Source organism: Gopherus flavomarginatus, chromosome 1 (genome assembly GCF_025201925.1).
Source record: "Gopherus flavomarginatus isolate rGopFla2 chromosome 1, rGopFla2.mat.asm, whole genome shotgun sequence".
Taxonomy (NCBI): Eukaryota; Metazoa; Chordata; order Testudines; family Testudinidae; genus Gopherus; species Gopherus flavomarginatus.
The window spans coordinates 3489498-3508900 of record NC_066617.1 but is presented as its reverse complement, the minus strand read 5'-3'; the positions used below and the strand labels follow the sequence as shown (position 1 = coordinate 3508900).

The 19403-nt window shown below is 53.9% G+C and overlaps 1 protein-coding gene across 5 annotated transcripts in view; it reads left to right on the top strand.

The window, feature by feature from the left end:
- SBF1 (SET binding factor 1) overlaps positions 1-19403 on the top strand; it is a 159248-nt gene that overhangs the window by 126663 nt on the left and 13182 nt on the right. For all 5 annotated transcript variants that reach the window (XM_050920167.1, XM_050920143.1, XM_050920158.1 and 2 more), the window contains 13 exons: positions 4604-4732; positions 5025-5123; positions 5887-6091; positions 7236-7348; positions 7964-8113; positions 8450-8518; positions 9497-9655; positions 9904-10163; positions 10410-10582; positions 10852-10925; positions 11248-11443; positions 12049-12224; positions 17632-17807. In XM_050920167.1, the coding sequence (XP_050776124.1) occupies positions 4604-4732; positions 5025-5123; positions 5887-6091; positions 7236-7348; positions 7964-8113; positions 8450-8518; positions 9497-9655; positions 9904-10163; positions 10410-10582; positions 10852-10925; positions 11248-11443; positions 12049-12224; positions 17632-17807 (1979 nt within the window). The remainder of the gene's footprint in view (positions 1-4603; positions 4733-5024; positions 5124-5886; positions 6092-7235; positions 7349-7963; positions 8114-8449; positions 8519-9496; positions 9656-9903; positions 10164-10409; positions 10583-10851; positions 10926-11247; positions 11444-12048; positions 12225-17631; positions 17808-19403) is intronic.

The following is a 19403-nucleotide window of genomic DNA, read 5'->3' as shown; positions in this document are numbered from 1 at the left end:
TCGCTAGGTAACCCATTTGAGTGCTTCATCACCCTCCTAGTGAAATAGTTTTTCCTGATATCCAACCTAGACTTCCCCCACTGCAACTTGAGACCATTACTCCTTGTTCTGTCATCTGCCACCACTGAGAACCATCCTTCAGGTAGTTGATGGCTGCTATCAAATCCTCCCTCACTCTTCTGCAGACTAAATAAACCTAGTTTCCTCAGCCTCTCCTCATAAGTCATGTGCCCCAGCCCCCGAATCATTTTCGTTGCCATCCGCTGGACTCTCTCCGATTTGTCCATATCCTTTCTGTAGTGTGGGCCCAAAACTGGACGCAATAAGAGGAGAATAATCACTTCCCTCAATATGCTGGCAATGCTCCTGTTAATGCAGCCCAATATGCCACTTGCCTTCTTGGCAACAAGGGCACACTGCTGACTCATATCCAGCTTCTCGTCCACTGTAATTCCCAGATCCTTTTCTGCAGAACTGCTGCTTAGCCAGTCAGTCCCCAGCCTGTAGCAGTGTGTGGGATTTTTCTATCCTAAGTGCAGGACTCTGCACTTGTCCTTGTTGAACCTAATCAGATTTCTTTTATCCCAATCCTCCAATTTGTCTAGATCACTCTGGATCCTATTCCTACCCTCCAGCATATCTACCTCTCTCCCCAACTTAGTGTCATCCGCGAATTTGCTGAGGGTGCAATTCATCCAGATCATTAAAGAAGTTGTTGAACAAAACTGGCCCCGAGACCGACCCTTGGGGCACTCCGCTTGATACTGGCTGCCAACTAGACATCAAGCCTTTGATCACTACCCATTGAGCCCGACGATTTAGCCAGTTTTCTATCCACTTTATAGTCTGTTCGTCCAATCCATACTTTTTAAACTTGCTGGCAAAAATAATGGGGGAGACCATATCAAAAGCTTTGCTAAAGTCAAGCTATATCACAACATATTTTATATATATTACAACATAATTGTATAAGGGAGTTTAACAAACTTCATCCCTCCTTTCCCACCCCTGTGCTCAAAATGGCATCTGCACCAGAGCATTTAAGCTCTACAGCTGCAATTTTTCTGAACTATTCCTACCCACAGTCATCAGCCTCACTGAGAACTGGCTAACCGTCTCCAAGCTCACCCCAGACTGGGGAGATCCTGCAGGAATGAGATAGAGAGATGCTTGGGCCTCATTTTAAAGTCCAACCTGGACCCGGACCCAACCCAAGAAAGTCATTTTCAAAACCGACCCAGTTCAAACCCGACACTTCCTCCCTCACACCTGTGCCACAGCTGCTGCTGCTGCCTCATCCCTGGGGCTTGGCCTGGTAAGGGATTCCTGTGCCCATGATCTATCAGTGTTGCAGCAGCTGTTTTCCCCACTCCAACCGACTGCCACTGCCTTGCTGTGCTGTGCACACTACGGAGTGAGGGGATCAGAGCCGACCAGACCTGACCGAGAGGTTTGGGTTGTTTTTAGGCCTGTCCAGACTCTTGCAGTTGGGTCCAGGTCAGGTTGCAGGACTCCAGGAGTGGTATCCAAAATTGAGGAAAGCATCATATATCATTGCTCAGGAGACTGGAATTGGTACAACTACTACTTGTTTCACAGCTCCTGCAGCTCTGGCACCTGCTGCCCCCCCTCCAACAGGACATTATCAATTTCAGAACATGTGGCAAATCTCTGGGTCCAGAAAGGGAAGTCAAGAGAGGAAACATCTGAGGACTTCGTCTGCATCCCAGAAGAGGGTTAAGAACACAAGATGGAGGAAGGCCTCCTTGTGGAGAGAGGACAGAGACTTGGCAAGGGACGACACTGAGAAAGATAGGCATGTGCAGAGGCAGCTGCTGGAGTTGATGCACAAGCAGACAGTCGTGCTGGAGAACATTTTGGTACTATGGTCCCACCTGTTTCCTGTTGGCTGTGGAGGGCCCAGTGTGCTGAGTAGTAGTACCCTTCTCCAAGCTCCAGCTACAGGCAATTTCCTCCATATTCCAACACACAGAGAACAGTGTCTCCTGGGACCCAACTTCACTCCTGCAATTACAAGTGATAGTTTTCCCCCCTCGCCATTCTACACCCCCAGGCGAGAACAACAGGCAGAAGCCCTGCACTTGTGCGTGTTTGGGACCATGTGAGCTACTTTGGCACTGTTATGGTCCATAAAGCGTGCATTGTTTGTTGTGATTTACATTCCACTGGTTTCACATGTGCACAGTAAAGTGTTTTATTTGCCCTATTCGATGTTTGATAAAGGTTATTTCTGACTAAGGTTCTGTGGTTTAGAATTGCACACAGGCCGTCAACACAATAAAATGCCCTTTCATAAATCATTGTACACAACATGGAAAAGCATAGTAAACTTCCATTTCATACAATCCTGCCAGTGACTAATGCAATCTGTACTCGGTGCATTTCAGCGTCTGAGCTCCTAGCCTTGAAGGAGGCACACTGGGCAACCTGCCCCCGTGGCACTAATGATTTGCTGGTTTGCAGAAGCAGCCTCTCAGGCTGTAACTTTCCAGAGATCTCTGCCCCTTTGCCTCCCACCCATCAGTGAGTTGCTTTCTCTTACCCTCTCAGATGGTGGCAAAATACAGCAAGCAGCTCTCACAGAAGGTAGATATTGCTAGTCAGTCTGCAGCCTCATCACCAGGCTCCTGCACTTCTCTTAGCCTTCCAAACACAGGCTCCGTTATCCCTCTGCAGCTGAGTCTCCCAGGATGATGTTGGAAATCATAGCACCATTAATGTCCATAGTAGTCCTGGGAGCAAAGGTACCCTTTGTCATTGAAGAAAGGATCCTGGCACCACGGACCTTTCCAGACTCGCCCCTCGTGTATTAATACTGATGAACCTCCCACAATGAACAGCCATGGAGAAATACCCATTTCTGTTGATGAACTCTGAGGTCTGATGTGAGGGGCAAAGAATAGGCACATGGGTCCTGCTGGTGGCCCCAATGCAATTGGGGAACCCCAACAGTGCAAATCCACTAGTAACTTCCTGTGTGCTTGATCCTGGGCATCAGTGCCCTCTCTAGCAATGCATCCATCCCTGACAACCTCCCCAACAGTTGGTCTGCCAGCACCCAGCTGGTCAGCTACAGACATGAAGCTGGAGGCGGTGAGCAAATGGTCACATGCTTCTCCAGGTCAGTGTGCTGTGGCTCCAGGGTGAGCTCTGCACAGATCTCGAGGAAAGTGGCCTTTGTCGTCCTGAAATCCTGCTGCCACTCCACATTGCTGCCCTTTCCCAGCTGTTGGGGCTCGTTTACCGAGCCCAGAAACGACACCCTGAGAGAAGCTGGTCCAGGAAATGGCCATCCACAAGCAGCTGTTTGATTTCATCCTCCACCACTCCTCTCCCAAGATTGGTTCGGTGGCATGGTGGTGACTCCTAAAGTCATCTAGCTGCGTGACCCCAGATGCAAGTGAGACGACTTGTGTATTAACAGCTGTCAGGATGGCTGCAGGCAGCCATGTTCCCTCCATGCCAGCTGACAACAGTTTGAAAACGACACTGGCTCACAAGGGACAGATGAATCGTGGGATGCCAAGAGAGGATCCATGGGAATTTGCTCCTTTGCTCCCAAGTTCCAGAATTCTAGTGACTTCACAATGGCCTGCAAAAAAAATCCCAGACTAAGCAGCTGCGCAATGCACCATGGGACACCTGCCCAGAATGTTGTATGCTTGTTTAAAAAGCAAAACACAAAATGCAGTGCCGTGTGAATGCACTGATTCCGAAGAAATTCGGATACAGCCGGCTCTGTGGACACACTTATTCAGATTAGTTATTCCACAAAAACCTCCCTGGCTGGACAAGCCCTGAGTCTGTGTGCTCCTCAGTGCAATGTGGAGGGAGGGATTGGCGGGGGAGTGGTGCTGTGCTGTTAGGGAGGCTGTCTACTGGATGAGATGTGAAACTGACCACTCCAACCTTGGTGTCCTGGGTGTATTCCATTCTGTCCCCTGCACTCCCTTTGGAGTGCATTGGATACAGCATTGCTCCAGTCTCAAACGCCACTGCTCTCCTGTGTTCCATCACCGAGGTGGCCGTATTTGAACTGGTGCCTGTATGTGGATGGCTGTAAAGGCCTTGGAGAGCTGTTGGATTGAGGAGTGCAGCATTCGGAGTAGGGGCCTTGGGATCAGGAACTCCTGAGCTCTGGCTCTGCCATGCGCTGCTGTGACCCCAGGTTCTAATCCATACATCTCTCTCTCTGGGCTTCCCTTTCTGTAAATAAATCTAATTCTGACCCATTCCTCAGGGCTGTGAAGAGGGGGAAGTGTTCAGGGCGCCATTTATACAGCACCATCTGGTACATTATGGGCAAATAAAGCCCTGCCCAATGGTCTGGGTCTGAAATAGACACCACATCACAAGGAGGCTTGGGGAAAGGAAGGCTCATGGCTGTGCACACATCCTGCTAGTTCCCCCAGCATGGGGCTGCTGTCTGGAAGATTGTGGGCTGCCACCATTGGCTCCTGCTCCTTTCCACCTCGTGGCCCAAGAGCCCGTGGTCCGTTATGGTGATAGCATGGTGCCGTGTCTGGCTAGTTCTGAGACTTGGGTCCGTCTGCTAATGGCTGTCTACTGTTCCTTGTTGTAGGCAGCCTTCCTCGGTCAGAGGGGGCTGGTGGAGGATGACTTCCTCACCAGGGTCCTGGAGGGCATGGCGTTCGCTGGCTTTGTGACAGAGAGGGGTGCCCCATACCGAGCAATTGACCTGTTTGATGAGGTAAGAGGTGATTTGGGGGCAACTCCTTCTTTCCCTTGCTGGCAGCCCTCAGTAAATAACCAGGGGCTGCAGAGCATGTCTGAGCTCTTGCTTTCCGCTCCGAGGGACTGAGATGTGAGCCAAAGATGTCAGGGGAGCACACTCGGCCTGCTTGCTGCAGCGCTCTGCATGGGCTGGGAGCAGCTGAGGAACAGCCTGAGCTGGGGCAGCCCTCGCAGTAAGGAGCATAGCCAACATGGGACCCGTGCTCCCACACAGGAGGCTGCCCCTCATGCCTCTCCTCCACCCTCAGCTGGTCGCCTATGAAGTGAAGCGGATGCGTGCTGAGGAGGGGAGCAAGCAGAAAATACTGCGGCACATCAAGGAGCTGGCAGAGCAGCTCTATAAAAATGTAAGTGCCGAGGGCTGGGCTGTGGGTTGGGCAGGGCACAGTAGGGTGTCTGGGGGGTGGGAATAAGGTGGAGGTGGTAGCCTGGCACGGGGGCAAAGCCTCCCTCTGAGTAGGGTCAGTGGCCCCCACTGAAGGAGGCGCCATTCTTCCTTCACCTCTGCCGCTGCTTGCCTAGTGCTGGAGCTTCTCTTTGGAGTACGTTCCAGCCCTGTGCCTCAACCCTTGTCTGTTGGCCACAGCTGGAAGTGGCCCAGGGGGAGATCAGTGACTGTTCTTGGAGCTGGCCCAGGTGGTTTGAATTGTCAACCCATTGCCTGCCTGGTTCTCCCTGGTTTGGAGGGACCCTGCATGCATGGGTGGGGGGTATTCAGAGTAATTCCTCCCCCATGTGTCCCAGCTGGTCTGGAGGATCTGGCCAGCCACCCCTTCAGACTGAGGACGCCTTGCTGAGACAGCCTCTGGAGCATGACAGCACTGCCCTCTCTGGCCTAAGGTCACCGTTGGACTTGCGAGGGCACTGCCCTGCTGCGGAGGGCTGAGTTCCCTATCTGCCCAGCATGATCAGGCTCTCCTGGCCCTATTGCGTGGGGCTCCGGAGAGCATAGTGCATCTGGGCCTGAGCCAGGCAGTCTGCGCCTGGTGCTGAAGGGCTCCTGGTTTGTAACCTGTGGGAAGGGCTGAGCCTTGGCGCCGGGTGCAGTTCCCATGGACACAGCACAGCAGCTCTGTCCTGGAGAGTAACTGGCTCCCCTTGCTGGACTAGGAGAACCCATACCCTGCAGTGACAATGCACAAGGTGCAGAAGCCCACAGATGGCTGCCACCTGCGCCTACACCAGAGACCTTTTCCCCGCTTGGATGAGGGGACAGTCCAGTGGATCATCGACCAGGCTACTGCCAAGCTGCAGACAGCTCCGCCGGCTGTGAAGGCGGAGAAGAAGTGTATGGTGCCATCGGGACCCCCCATTGGTATGTCTTCCAGGAGGGGCACAGCCTCACGCTAAAGGGCCACACGAGGGTGGAGCTTTGCCTCAGCACTGCCAGGCTCACAGCTCAGTATGGGCACCACTGGCCTCTCCGCTGGCAGCGTGGTTGGATTTCAAAGCCTGGAGTGGAGAAGGCTGCAGGGGTCTGTCAGCGAGGAGGGGCTGGAGAGATGATTCTTACATGTGACTGGGATTTCCTGCAGCCTCGAGCCGAGGAGGGGAATACGGAGGTTGAGGTGTGGCCCCATTGTCAGCCCAGAGGCTTAGCCGAAAACTGGGGGCGGGTGGTTAACCATGTGCTGGAGCTGGTCATGCCCACAGGGAGCCTCAGGTGAGATGGGGGGCTAGGCCTGAATTTGGGAGAGTCTGCTCCCTTTGTGTGCCCAGCTGGAGATGCACCCACAGCTCCCAGTGCAGCCCCCTCAGACGGTCCAAACCAGAGTGCCTCAAATTGGGTACCCAAAATCAGTGGAGTCTTCTGAAAGGGTGATCCTAGATCTGCAGGGCCAGCATTGCTTGGGGAGGTGAGCAGCTCGCTCTGCGTCTCTGCTTGTGCTTGCTCAGCTCTGCCACCCCAGAAAACCATTCACTTCCAAAACAATGTGCTTAGTGTGTTAGAGTGGGAGCGGGGAGCCGGGACTGCTGGGACCTGTTTCTGGCTAGGCCCCTGACTCGTCATGCCCTGTGACAAGCCACTCTACCTCTTTGTGCCTCAGTTTGCCTCGCTGTGAAATTGGGTTGCTGCCCAGCACTGCAGGGTTTATTGAATTGCAGACTGTGAAGTCCTGGGCACCCCGGGGACAAAAGGCACAGGAGAGCCAATGTTCCCATTTCCTGTATCTCCCTTGCCCTTTACCGCTAGGCCGAGTCCATGGAATCAGGAACCATGTCCCTTGGGGATCTGTGTCACTGAGGCCGCTCATCTCCCCTGTGGCCAGTTGGGCCATGCTGTCTGCTGGAGAGGGAGCAGGGGAGACCCACGCGGGAGTCAGAAACCCAGAGCCCCTGCCCTCCCAGAGCAGGACAAAGAGATGGGCTGGCTGCGCGACTTGCCTCCCTCAGAGGGGGACAGGCCAGTCTCCCTCACCCGCTCCTGCAGTGTAGTGACTGGTGGCTTTTCTCCCCAGCTGCCATCATGGAGCGCAATGGCAGTGCCCTGGCCAACAGCGCCCGCCGCCTGGAGGTGGTCAGGAACTGCATCTCCTACGTCTTCGAGAACAAGATGCTAGAAGCCAAAAAGGTGAAGGCCCAGGGAGCTGGTGGTAAATGGGCGGGTGTACAGAGAGACAGGACACCGAGCCCCTGGCTGCTCTACATCTCTGCCTTCCCATCACACAGAGGCTTAGAGGAGAGAGCTGGTCTGTGTCCAGTCCTCCATCTGCCTAAGCTGCCCCCCATCGCCTCACACGCTCTTCGTCAGCACGCCTCTTGCCCATCGTGCCATGGAGCCTGGCTAACTGCCGCATTTAACCAGAGTGGGCTGGCAAATCTGGGATGCTGTGGCCACTGTCTGGTTCTGCCCCCACATGAGACTGTCCTGTGGAGATGGCTAAGACAGGGACTGGGCTCCAGTGAGTGTTCTGTGCAGCTGCATTTTACTTACCAGGGTGTGGGTTTGCAGTGTGGGTCATTGCGGCACAGGGGGCTAAGTGTGTCACCTCTGCCTGTGCTGACTACCCCAGGGTGGGTGGGTGAGTTGTCTGTGAGTTTCCAAAGCATCAGGCCTTGCAGCGGGCATTCTATATCCTACATCCATCTCCAGTTGCTACCAGCTGCCCTCCAGCCTGTAATCCTCAGCAGGGCCTGGACTGGAAGCTTGGTCCCATTGGTCTACCCTCTGCTCTTCCTCCTGCAGCTGCTTCCAGCTGTACTAAGGGCCATGAAGGGCCGAGCAGCCAGACACTGCCTGACTCAGGAGCTGAACCTGCATGTGCAGCAGAACAGGGCCGTACTGGACCACCAACAATTCGACTTCATTGTCCGCGTGATGAACTGCTGTTTACAGGTACCGTGCAAAGGGGCTGGCTGGAGCTGCGGCGGGACGAGGGCTCACCAGGGCTGCTGCCATCACACCCTTGGTTTCCTTCCGGGGGCTGATGCCTTGTGAACGGGGTCCTCTCCGGGATGCTGGAGAAGCCGGCACAGCTCTATCCTGGAGTGCCATACTTGTGGCAGAGTGTACAGTTCTGGGGGCCCTGCGGTGAATGCCAGTTCACCCCTCTCCAGAGCTGCGGGGATGAGGTTTGGGGGCAGTGCTGGGGGTCTGTAGTTCTGGGGGTCTTACAGTGAATGCCGCTTTCTACGGGGCTCTGTGCTGATCTCTTCTCTCTCCCCACCCCAGGACTGCACTGCCATGGATGAGCATGGGATTGCAGCAGCACTTTTACCACTAGTCACCGCTTTCTGCCGAGTAAGTATCCAGTGCAGCTTGGTGCATGCTGCAGGTCCTGGCAGAAAGGCCTCATGTCTGCCTGGTTGGAACTATGGAATGACTGCAGAGAGCGCCATTGAGCTGTGCCAGTGCAGGGGCTGGTCTCTCGGGGGGCAGGGAGCGTTACCCCACAGGGCCGTAGCTCAGGCAGGCATGGAGGCTCCACTCTGCCTCCTGCCTCGGTCCTGTTGGGCCCAAAACCCTTGACTCCAACAGGTCTGAGAGGCCTTGCACTAAGGCAGCCTTGAAAGGCTGTGGTGTGAGGAGAGATGTCAGCTCTGCATCCACTGACCTAGCTCCTCCCAGCCCAGGGGTGGCCACTCTGGGTATAGCTACAATGCAATCAAAAACCCGCACGCAGCTGGCCCGTGCCAGCTGGGCTCACAGGGCTTGGGATGAGGGGCCGTTTTATTGCTGTGTAGACTTCCGGCTTGGGCTGGAGTGCGGGGCTCTAGGACCCTGCGAGGTGGGAGGGGCCCAGAACTCGGAAGTCTACCCCACAAGCTTGAGTCGCGGGTTTTCATCGCAGTGTAGCCAGACCCTCTGTGGCAGCAGGAGCTCCCTGTTGGGGAGTCAGAGCAGCAGTGGCTGGGCCTCTCTCAGGCGCTGCTCATCTCTGGGCTTGAGACCAGGGCTGTGGCACCCAGCTGAAGGGTGCTCAGACAGCTGGGTCACAGAGGCCAGGGAGCGTTGACCTTGATTCCCTGTCTCGCAGGAGCAAAGCTCAGTCTTCGCTCCCCAGCAGTAGAGGCAGTTTGCTGTGGCATTAAGTGGGCATGCAGAAAGGGCAGTCAGTGCAGTGTTACTTTGTGCAGGGAGGGGGCTCAGTGCGTATGGTGCCACTGGCTGACCAAGGGCACTGCCTTTCCAGCTGGAGCATAGCATAGCTTAGCTGGGGGAGGGGCTGGCATACAGGAGGCATCTGCACTGAGACCCTCTCTTCTCTCTGCCCCCGAGAAACTGAGCCCGGGCATCACACAGTTTGCCTACAGCTGTGTGCAGGAACACGTCGTGTGGACCAACATCCAGTTCTGGGAGGCCATGTTCTACTGCGATGTGCAGAACCACATCCGAGCCCTATATCTGGAGAGCAATGAGGAGAACCACTTGGATGAGGTGATGGGGCAGCAGGAATACCAGCCTCAGGTTGTCCTGGCCTAGACTTCCTCATAGCTAGTGAGGAGGCAAGAATTGGCCTGAAGGCATGGGGTCTAGGATGTGACCTGGCTTGGGGCTCTTGGGGAGAGATGCGGGTAGGAGGCCCTGATGAGAGCAGGTGCTTTGCTGCAGACACTGTGGGGTGGGAGCTGGCACCTGGGTTTCCTGCTCGGGCAAAGGGCTGATCTGTCCCCTTGCTCTATTAGGAGGGCAAGGAGGGGCCTCAGGAAGAGAAATCTGCCCTGGAGATTGCGTCGGAGCAGCGGAGGCTGTGGCCTACCATGAGCCGAGAGAAGCAGCAGGAACTGATCCAGAAGGAGGAGAGCACAGTCTTCAGCCAGGCCATCCACTATGCAAACCGCATGAGCTACCTGCTGCTACCCCTCGACACCAGCAAGAACCGGCTGCTGCGCAGCTCAGGGCTGGGCGATGTGGAGAGCGTCAGCAACAGCTTTGTCTCCAACAGGTAGCTGGCTGGTGGGCTGCGCTGGGACTGGGAAGGTGTGGGAACTATCACTGAAGGATCTGGGTGGGGAGTGGCGGACTGAAGGAGGCAGGACCTGGAGGAGGCAGGCTGTCCAGGTTGGGGGTGGAGCTAGTGTTTCTCAGTCTTGGCCTGGTGCCCGGGTGAGCAAGGCTGTCGGGGGTGCAGGAGAGAGCCCGCGTGTGCACCATGGCCAGGCTCACTCCCAGCCGCATCTCCCTGTGTTAGCATTGCCGGCAGTGTGGCCGAAAGCTACGACACGGAAAGTGGGTTTGAGGATGCCGAGAGCTCTGACGTGGCCAACTACGTGGTGCGCTTCATCAACCGCTTCGTGGACAAGGTGTGCACGGAGAGCGGCGTCACCAACGAGCACCTGAAGGGGCTGCACATCATGATCCCTGGTAAACAGCTTGTCCAGTATGGTGGGGGCTCACTGGGGGAGGAGGCTAGGTTTGTAGCCAGCGCTTTGCTGCTGTGAGTCCCCTCAAGAGCAGGGGAGGGGTGTGCTCAGGCACTGCCCACCGAGGGCTGTGCTCCCCCAGGAGGAAGTAGGGAGGCTGGCAGAGAGGCTGCAATAGGCCCGTGTTCTCTATCTTCTGTCTGGGGCCTGCAGCCAGGACGGGACACTCCTTCCCCGGAGGGTTAACTCTGCGTCTTCCTTCCTCTTCAGACATCGTGCAGATGCACATAGAAACACTGGATGCTGTGCACAGGGAGAGCAAGAGGCTCCCTCCTATTCAGAAGGTCTGTACTACCTAGCTGCACAGGGCCATCCCCTCCCTTCTGGGTTGCACCCCCTACATCCTGCACCCTACAGGGGTGCAAAGGGGTCCCTCTGCCTGCATGGGCCTCCCTTCTGAGGTGGCTGGGCTGAGTCAGGAATAACCTTGTCTGCCCTGGCAGGGCAGGGGCCCAGTTGGTCTCCAGCAACAACTGAAGCAGCTCCATTGTGAGGCCCAGCTGTGAACCTCTCCCCACTACCTAGCCATTGTGGCTGTGTGTGGGGGGACAGGGGGACTGGCCTGTCTCCCATGGCTTTCAATCCTCCTCCTGTTTGTCCCTGCAGCCCAAGCTGCTGCGCCCCAGCCTGCTGGTGGGCGAGGAGTGTGTCATGGAAGGGCTCCGCGTGTACCTCATGCCTGACGGACGTGAAGAAGCTGCCGGAGGCAATATTGGGGGCCCCCCACTGCTCCCTGCCGAAGGAGCCATCTTCCTCACCACTTATCGCATCGTTTTCAAGGGCACCCCTACAGACCCACTGGGTGAGGACCCTCCCTCTGCACCACGTGGCCTGGTGGGCCGGTTCCCGCACTGCTCCTCAGGGGCCTCTGGCAGATCAACCGTGGGAAGTGGAGGATTTGTCAGGACAGGGGGAATCTATCCTGGGTGGAGTTTCTGGGGTCCTGTCCTGCTGCCGACTGGACTTGGGAGGGAGGATTCTGCTGTCGGGGGCTTTTCACCTTTGCTTAACCAGAGCCCAGCGCCATTTAGAGACAGCAGGAGTCCGGGCTGCTGAGTGGTTTTTCCTTCGCTGGGGATCGGAGACTGGGCTGTGGCCAGAGGGAGGGCTCACTCAGAGTACTGTAATGGAATTACCTTTTACAGGGGAGGGGCTGATTGCCCTTTGGTTTGGGGAGAGGCATTTGCTGAGCAGGTCCCGCCCTGGTCCCAGTTTTATTCACCAGTTCCCTTATGTAGCTCCTGCTCCCCCACTGCCTTGGGCTATAGGCTGATTCTGCCCTGGAGCAGGGAGCGCAGTCCCAGAGCTACTGAGGAACAGCTGAGGGCAGCATGTCCCAGCCCATCGGTCTGAGCCAGGTCGAGACCCTACGTGTGACTGTGTCCCCTGTTCTCTCCCTGGCCCCAGTGGGGGAGCAGGTTGTGGTCCGGTCCTTCCCCATTGCCTCATTGACCAAAGAGAAGAAGATCAACGTCCAGCCCCAGGTGGATCAGCTCATCCAGAAAGAGAAGAAGATCAGTGTCCCGGCCCAGGTGGATCAGCTTATCCAGGAGGTGCTGCAGCTGCGCTCATGCACGTTCCAGGTGAGACGAGCCCCGCAGCACTCCTGCCGGAGATACTCTCCAGACAGACAACTTGGCTGCATTCTCGGCTGCTGCTGCTGGCCCTGTGGGGCGCGGAGCATAGACCTCGCCGAACTGCTGTGTTGTGCCCCAGCTGGGAGATGGGTCCTGCAGGCAGTTTCCCTGGAGTAGAGGAGTTACTGATGTCCTGGGCTTGTGTGGCTTTTGGGCTGCTGCATGCCTGACTGGCCAAAGGCAGCCATCCGGCCAGGGGCCTGTGGGTCCAGAGCGTACTGTCCCCTGGCTGAGCATTGCCTGCTGGGGTCTGTGGGCTCCATTGCAGAGAAGGGGGATAGAATTTGCTGTCCTGTCCTGGACCAATGGGAGTGCTAGGGTGTGATGTCTCTCAAGCCCCATGTGCCCCTCAGACCTACAGAATGCTGCGTCCTGAGGGGCGTAGGAGCTGAGCTTAGACCCAAGCCAGTGAGCTGTTCCAGGCAGTGCTGCAGCCATGGAACAAGGAGTGGGGTGTCTGCAACGTGTACCCCCAGCTGATTCCTTTCCTATTTCCTATTGCACCTGTGCAGGGCTGAAAGACAGCATCCCTTCCTCCAAGGGCTCGGGGGGAGGGATTCTCACAGACCAGTCGGGTTTTCAGAAATGTTAACTGCAAGAGGCATTTGTTTAAAGCTGGTAACAAGTCTTCACAGGAGAATTCGGGGATGGTGAATCCAAACATGGCTGTTACCACGGGGTATGTGGTAGAGAAGACAGTAACACACGGAAATCACTGAAATGTAAATCTTTATTTCCTTTTCATGTAGGATTAACCTACTTCAGGTGGCTCTTCCTGTAACAGGAGTGACCAAATAATATGCACCACCTTTTCACAGAGCTCTTGGATTTCAGTATCTTGTTTATACGAGTTCCTAGAAATATTTTAATGTAACGCAGCCGTGAAAGAGCTTGTGCACATGAATCTTAAAACTTTAGCATTGGCACCTTGAAACAAAAGTATACAAGCTGATTTAACTATCAGACACAACACACAATGATTTTTAAAACAAATGAAAATATTTTCCTGACTAAACAGTCTAATGCAAACAAGTTAGGCACATGTTAATGTTGTGCTATTTTGAGGAACTTTGGCATACCCTGGCATCTTGAATCAATTTAGGATTAGGTCACTTATGACACATGTACTTAGCATGTAAGGCCAGTATAAGCAAGTAAGTGTCAGGTTCACTGACGCAGCCTCGTTCCAGTTCACTGCCTTTGCATGCTCCTGGCCAAAGGAGATGTGCTGTTCTGCACTGCATCGCTGTGCAGCCACAGAATATTGCCTGCTGGTACTAGTGGCAGTGATATGAGCTGTGGCACCAGACCTGTCCTCCTGTGAGTGACCCAGTGTGTTTGGAGGAAGACATGTCAAATTTGGGCAGCAGGCCTTTCTCCAAACTCCTGCTCCCTGTATGTGTGTATAGTGAGCTCCCTGCATATGGAAACACAAAGCATCGTTTCTTAGGGCTAGAGCTTCTGATGGCCACAAGCATGTGAACAAACTGGCACTTGCTTTGTCAGTGCTGTGGACCTGTGACAAGCCATACATCCTGGAAATAAACTCTTCTGTGGTTTTCACCTTCTGTGAGTCCAGGTCTCCCAGTTCAGGGTGTGTTAGAACCTGATGTTGTCCCTGAAAAACTTCCCATGCGACCTTCTTGCTGTGCCCAGCAATAAAAGTAGTAGCATCCGAGTCAGGGCATGAAATGGGAGTGGTTTTTCCAGAGCAGTGGGTCCATATTGTAGCTTCTCACAAATGGCAAGGCTAGGAAAGTACTTCGGTTCCTTTGTGCCAGCTTTCGTCCAAAGCTGCCTACATGTCTTTGTGCTATAGTGAGCAGCCAGAGAGTAAGCATACCAGTGTCCCTGACTGCACAGTATAGAATCATTCTTGTCTGTTTCTTGTTGATGAGCACACAGCTGATTGGTGTTGATGTGGAAAATAGGTTCATGTGTTGTTTGGATCAGAACAGCCTGAGGCTCCTTTATTAATTACAAGTGCAGGGAGGGTAACAGCTCTCAGTAGCTGCCCCCCGATTCAAGGAACACACAAGCCTTTTAAAGCTTAAAACCACAGACAAATTACACATACTTCTGTATTAATTACCTTATTTGGAATACATTGCAAAATTTAATGCAGGTCAAAAGCGAAAAGAGACAATCATCTCCCTTATTTGGCTTTTCCTGTTGTTGTTATTCCCAATCTAGTTCTTTTGTGGTATGACATTTCTAATGCTTCCATTGCAGTTATATTTAACAAGCTTGGCTATGGCTGATTGTGTTTGGGGACTTTCCACTTCGCCTCCTCGTGCCCCTGATACACAGAAAGCCATTGTTCTGTTTTGAGGACTTTCCACTTTGCCTCCTTATGCCCCTTACACACAGAAGCAAGCTCAACTAATACTTCAGGCCTCCTAACTTGACCAAAGATCTAAAGACCCTCTGTAAATTTTCTTCTACGATGTCGACTGTGGCTGTCAAGCACCATAGTTCAGCCTCATTCTGATAGCCACCAGCCGGAATGATGATTTTATCAGGTGGAGCTTGTCATTAGTTGCTCAGATAAAAGTATTGCAAAGTCCTCCTTATCTTCTGGAAGCCTAGTGAAATGCATCCAGACATTTGGAAGACACACACATCTGCCTTTCACCGCCCTTCACATGGGCCTTGTACTTGAGTGCTTTTGCCTTCACCGCTGTTACTAGACCCTGGTGGTACCTGCAGAGCTCTGCTCCAGTCCGAAGTACTGTTTTTACCAATGTGTCTGCAAAGTCTCCAGATGTTTTGGCTCTGGATGGTTTTCCCTTGCCAGAACTCCTTGAGCACTTCAGCTGGTAGTTGATGTGTTACTGTGATGCAGATGGCACCCCATCCTGCATAGTTTGCATGGTTGTGACGCTGGTAAATCAGGTGTCCGCTCTTGGCAAGACTGTAGGTGTCAGATGAGCACTGAGAAGCTCATAGCTTGAAACCAGACCAGCTCACCTGCATGTTAATATTGTTGAAGATACTCATTGACTTTATAAAATGCTTGTAAGTTGCTGCATACATTAATCTGTCTTGTGATATCTGTATCCCATGCTATAAGGTTATGTGTAAGTTTTTGATTTATAATTGTAAAAATGTTTGCTCTGAACTTGGTTCCCCAACCCATCAAGAAGGACCATCAAGACTAAATGGGCCATTGTGGGACAAGAACTTTGTTTGCCCCATTCCCTTGGAGTCTATAAAATCATGCCTAGTGTGGAGAAAGTGAATAGGGAAGTGTTATTTACCCCTTGAGAGCCAGGGGTCACGCAATGAAATAAATAGGCAGCAGGTTTAAAACAAACATAGCACGCAGTCAACCTGTGGAACTCATTGCCAGGGGATGTCGTCAAGGCCAGAAGTATAACTGGGTTTCAAAAAAGAACTAGATAAGCTTGTGGAGGTGAATCAATGTCGATTAGCCAAGATGGTCAGGGATGCCCCATGCTCTGGATTTCCCTAAACCTCTGACTGCCAGAAGCTGGGAATGGGCGATAGGGAATTATCACTTGATAATTGCCCTGTTCTGTTCAGTCCCTCTGAAGTGTCTCGCACCAGCCGCTGTCAGAAGACAGGACACTGGGCCTGATGGACCATTGGTCTGACACAGTGTGGCCACTCTTATGTTCTTGTAAACCACTGCCTTATCTAATCGTCGTAGCTCTTTTTTTATTTAACAAATAACATGACTTCTATGGCAGTTGTACTCTAACTACAAAGCATTATGTACTGTAAAACAAATACTGAGCACACAATAATAAGCAAATGATTTCACATATTAAAGAAAAAAACAACCTTCTGTGTAACGATTAACTGATCTCTAACATTACGATATAAGGTGACTAAATTCTATAAAAAATTCAGTATTTGGGTGCAGTGGGTATCAGTCTTCTCTTTTTAATTCTTAGTAGACAGAAAAGGAATCATGCCCAGCTGTTTGATTTTGCTGACAAGTTCATGCCGATGGTGCTGGTATTTCAAACCTTTCTGGTGAACTTTGGCAGCCATATTTGCAAGTTGGAGGGTCTAAACTTCGACATTCAGCTTGCTAACAACCATTTTTGAAATCAGGAGGTTCAAATACTATTAGAAAAAGGCAGGCAGGGCATGGCAGGCAGGCTGTTTCTGCAGCTATGTGGGTTTTGCTTTTGTACAGGTTTGTTAGTCTCCCTGTGGTGCATTATGGAGGGGAGCACGTGTGTAGAATTCTTAGACACAGTTCTTTTACAACTTTGAGTGACAGTCAAGCAACGGGACAGGGATGTGAGTGGAGCAGGGTGATGCTGTTGGTGTTGGGGGGCAGATGGTGGTATCACCTCAGCCCATTTGCCTTCTCCCAGACTTCCATTCCTGCTGAATTACATAAGAGCCATTGACATGGAAGCCATCCTGGCTTCACATAGCCCTGGGCTATTGGATTGGAAGTGCAGGTGCAGGGAGGAGGTTGGGTTGAGGGAGAAGAGCAGCTGCAGAATGCCCAAGCGTGAGGCCTGGGGGGACTCTAACCTGATCACCTCACGTTTCCAGTGTTCATGCAGCTCTCCTCTCCTGTGTGTATCTGGAATGAGGATGGAGTGCCACGGACGAGTAGCCCTGTCATGCCAGCCCTGCTGCAGAGGGCAAGCTAGGTATTGAGTTGACGTCTGCTCCCTGGCTTCCCCATGGGAAAACAGCTCTTTCTCTGGCACTGGGGATCAGCCCATGATGCAATTTTAACCTCTTTTTCAGAGCAGTGCAGGGAACCCATCTGTGCTGCAGTTTCCCCTCCCGTCCAGCCTGAGGGGCTGCTGGAACCCCAGGCAGTGGCTGACTGCAAAAACATGGCCGATTTCTATGCTTAAGAAGGAGGAGGCATGTTCCTGTGGACAGAGCACTGGGCTGGGGCCTGCTATCTCCTGAGCTCCAACTTTGACTTATTTGACCTATAGAATGGGGTCACTGTGCGTCCCCCAGCTCTCAGGGGTGTTGTGCGCTTTCAGTGCCGCAGGAAATGGGCCTGCCTTCATTCTAGGGCTGAAACGTCCACCTGGCTATACTGCTGCTTGAGTGTGGAGCTGGGCAGCTGGGGCCATTAGCAGATCTCATCCTGCCCTGGGAGAAGGGATGGCAGCACAGGGATACCCAGTAACCATCCAGTAGGTCTGTGAAGCTGCTGGGGGTGCTGGACTGAGTGAGCAGCAAAGGGGTGAGCTGCTCCGGTGGGCTGCTCCCAGGCACATTGCTGTTGGCTCTGCCCCAGGCTGTGCGCTAAATGTGCTTCCCTTGGGGTCTTGGCCCCAATGCGGGTGGGGTGAAGGCCCTCCCACAGCAGCAGTCTAAGCCCACTCTGCTGTCCCCGCAGTTGCTGCGGATCGCCTTTGATGAGGAGGTAGCTTCAGAAAGCGCCGAGGTCTTCAGGAAGCACCTGCACAAGCTGCGCTATCCCCAGCACGTACGTGGCACCTTCGCCTTCACCGTGGGCCAATCACCCAAGCAAGCCATGCAGCCCAAGGCCAAGGAGAAAAACCCCTCACTCAGGTATTGGAGATTCTCTGCCCCCTTGCTGGGGAGTGGGGACCTAGGCCACCTTATGCTGTGGTGTGACTGGGCTGCCAGGGAGCGTGGGACACAGGACATTCTTTGGGTCCCTGTTTGAAACCCCAAGGAGTCTCCTCTGCCCCGTCCCAAATCCAGCCGGCAGAGCCGCTGAGCAGACTCCCTTCAGAGCCTGACCTTGCTCCTCTTTTGCCAGCCAGAGGGCTTGCTATCGAGCAAAGCAATGGCATTCTTGGTAGCTGAGCTTGCCTCTCCAGGACTGGGATGTGGGCTCACTGGCTCCAAAGCTTTCCCAACCCAGGGACAAGAGGCCAGGAACTGGTTGCAGTCACATGCCTCGACTCCTGGCCTGGGCTCTCCGAGGCAGCAGGTCCAGCCCTGAGCAGAAGGGATGGGGGTGGCTTAGGGACCCCTTCTCAAATCTGTGAAGCAGTAGCACTTCCTGTCGGGAATCCCCTTGCTGGTCTAATCCCAGCCCTGCAGGAGGGTGGCAGGTGGGATGATGAGATGACCCTGTGCATGATGGGGCCCTGTCTCGTGCCACCCACGTTCTGGACTAGCAAGTGCTGTAGCTGCTGGTGGTCTGGTTGCTGCTGCGTTGGGCTTGGTGCTGTGTGACGTCTAAGCGTCTCTCCTGTGTGTTTGTGACCCAGCTCCCAGCAGGTGACCGATATGTTCCAGGGCCTGGCAGTGGGTGTCATATCCCTCGGGCACCTTGGCCATTCATCCACGTAAGACACCTTCACACTGGATAGGGGCTTGCAAGGTGGCACTGGCTCAGGCTGTAGCCTTCACTGCTCCCAGTGGTTCTTCCTTCCACCCACTCTGCATGCTAAGGGCTTTGGGACTTCCCTTGTGGCTTGACAGGCTCCATCTCCCAGGGCTCCGACTGGGCTGCAGGTTTAACCCCACCTTTGCCATCATGGTACAGGCTGGACTGCAAACTTGATGCCTCTCTCCACCATTATGGTACAGGCTGGATTAGGGCCCAACCCCACTGCAGCCGAATGGGCTAGTTGGAGGGTTTAGCTCCCCATATGGTCCCAAGGGGACTGTGCCTGCCCCTGTTTGCAGCTGCTCTGGAGGGTGAATCCTGGAAATGTGTGTCCATCGGCACCATGCCCTGTGCTGGGTGCCAGTTGTGTTCCTTTGTCTCCGAACCCCGGCGCAGCCTGAGTTGGTGGTCACTGCAGTAGGCTTAGGCAAGCGTAGCACTAGCATTTCTTTGGACCCTCTCCGATCTGCAGCTCAGAGCCCTCAGAGCCTGTCCTGTGCCCTTGTCCCAAAGGACGTGGGAGACCCAGGTTTAATTCCCTGCTTCACCCCAGACCTCCTGTGCGAGCTTGAGCAAGTCTGGACATCTGCCTCGGCTCCTCATCTGGCCTGTGGGGGAGTCAGAGTGGTGCCCGGTCTCATGGGGGAGCAGAGAGTTAGTCGATGCTCAGCTACAAGGGTGACGGGGCCAGACCAGCACCTGAGATAGCCAGTGCTCTGCCCCCATTGACGCTCCTGTCAGAGCTGATCCAGGATCTCCATGAGGCCCTGAGGCTGGGGGCAGCTGGTGTCATTCAGCTCTGA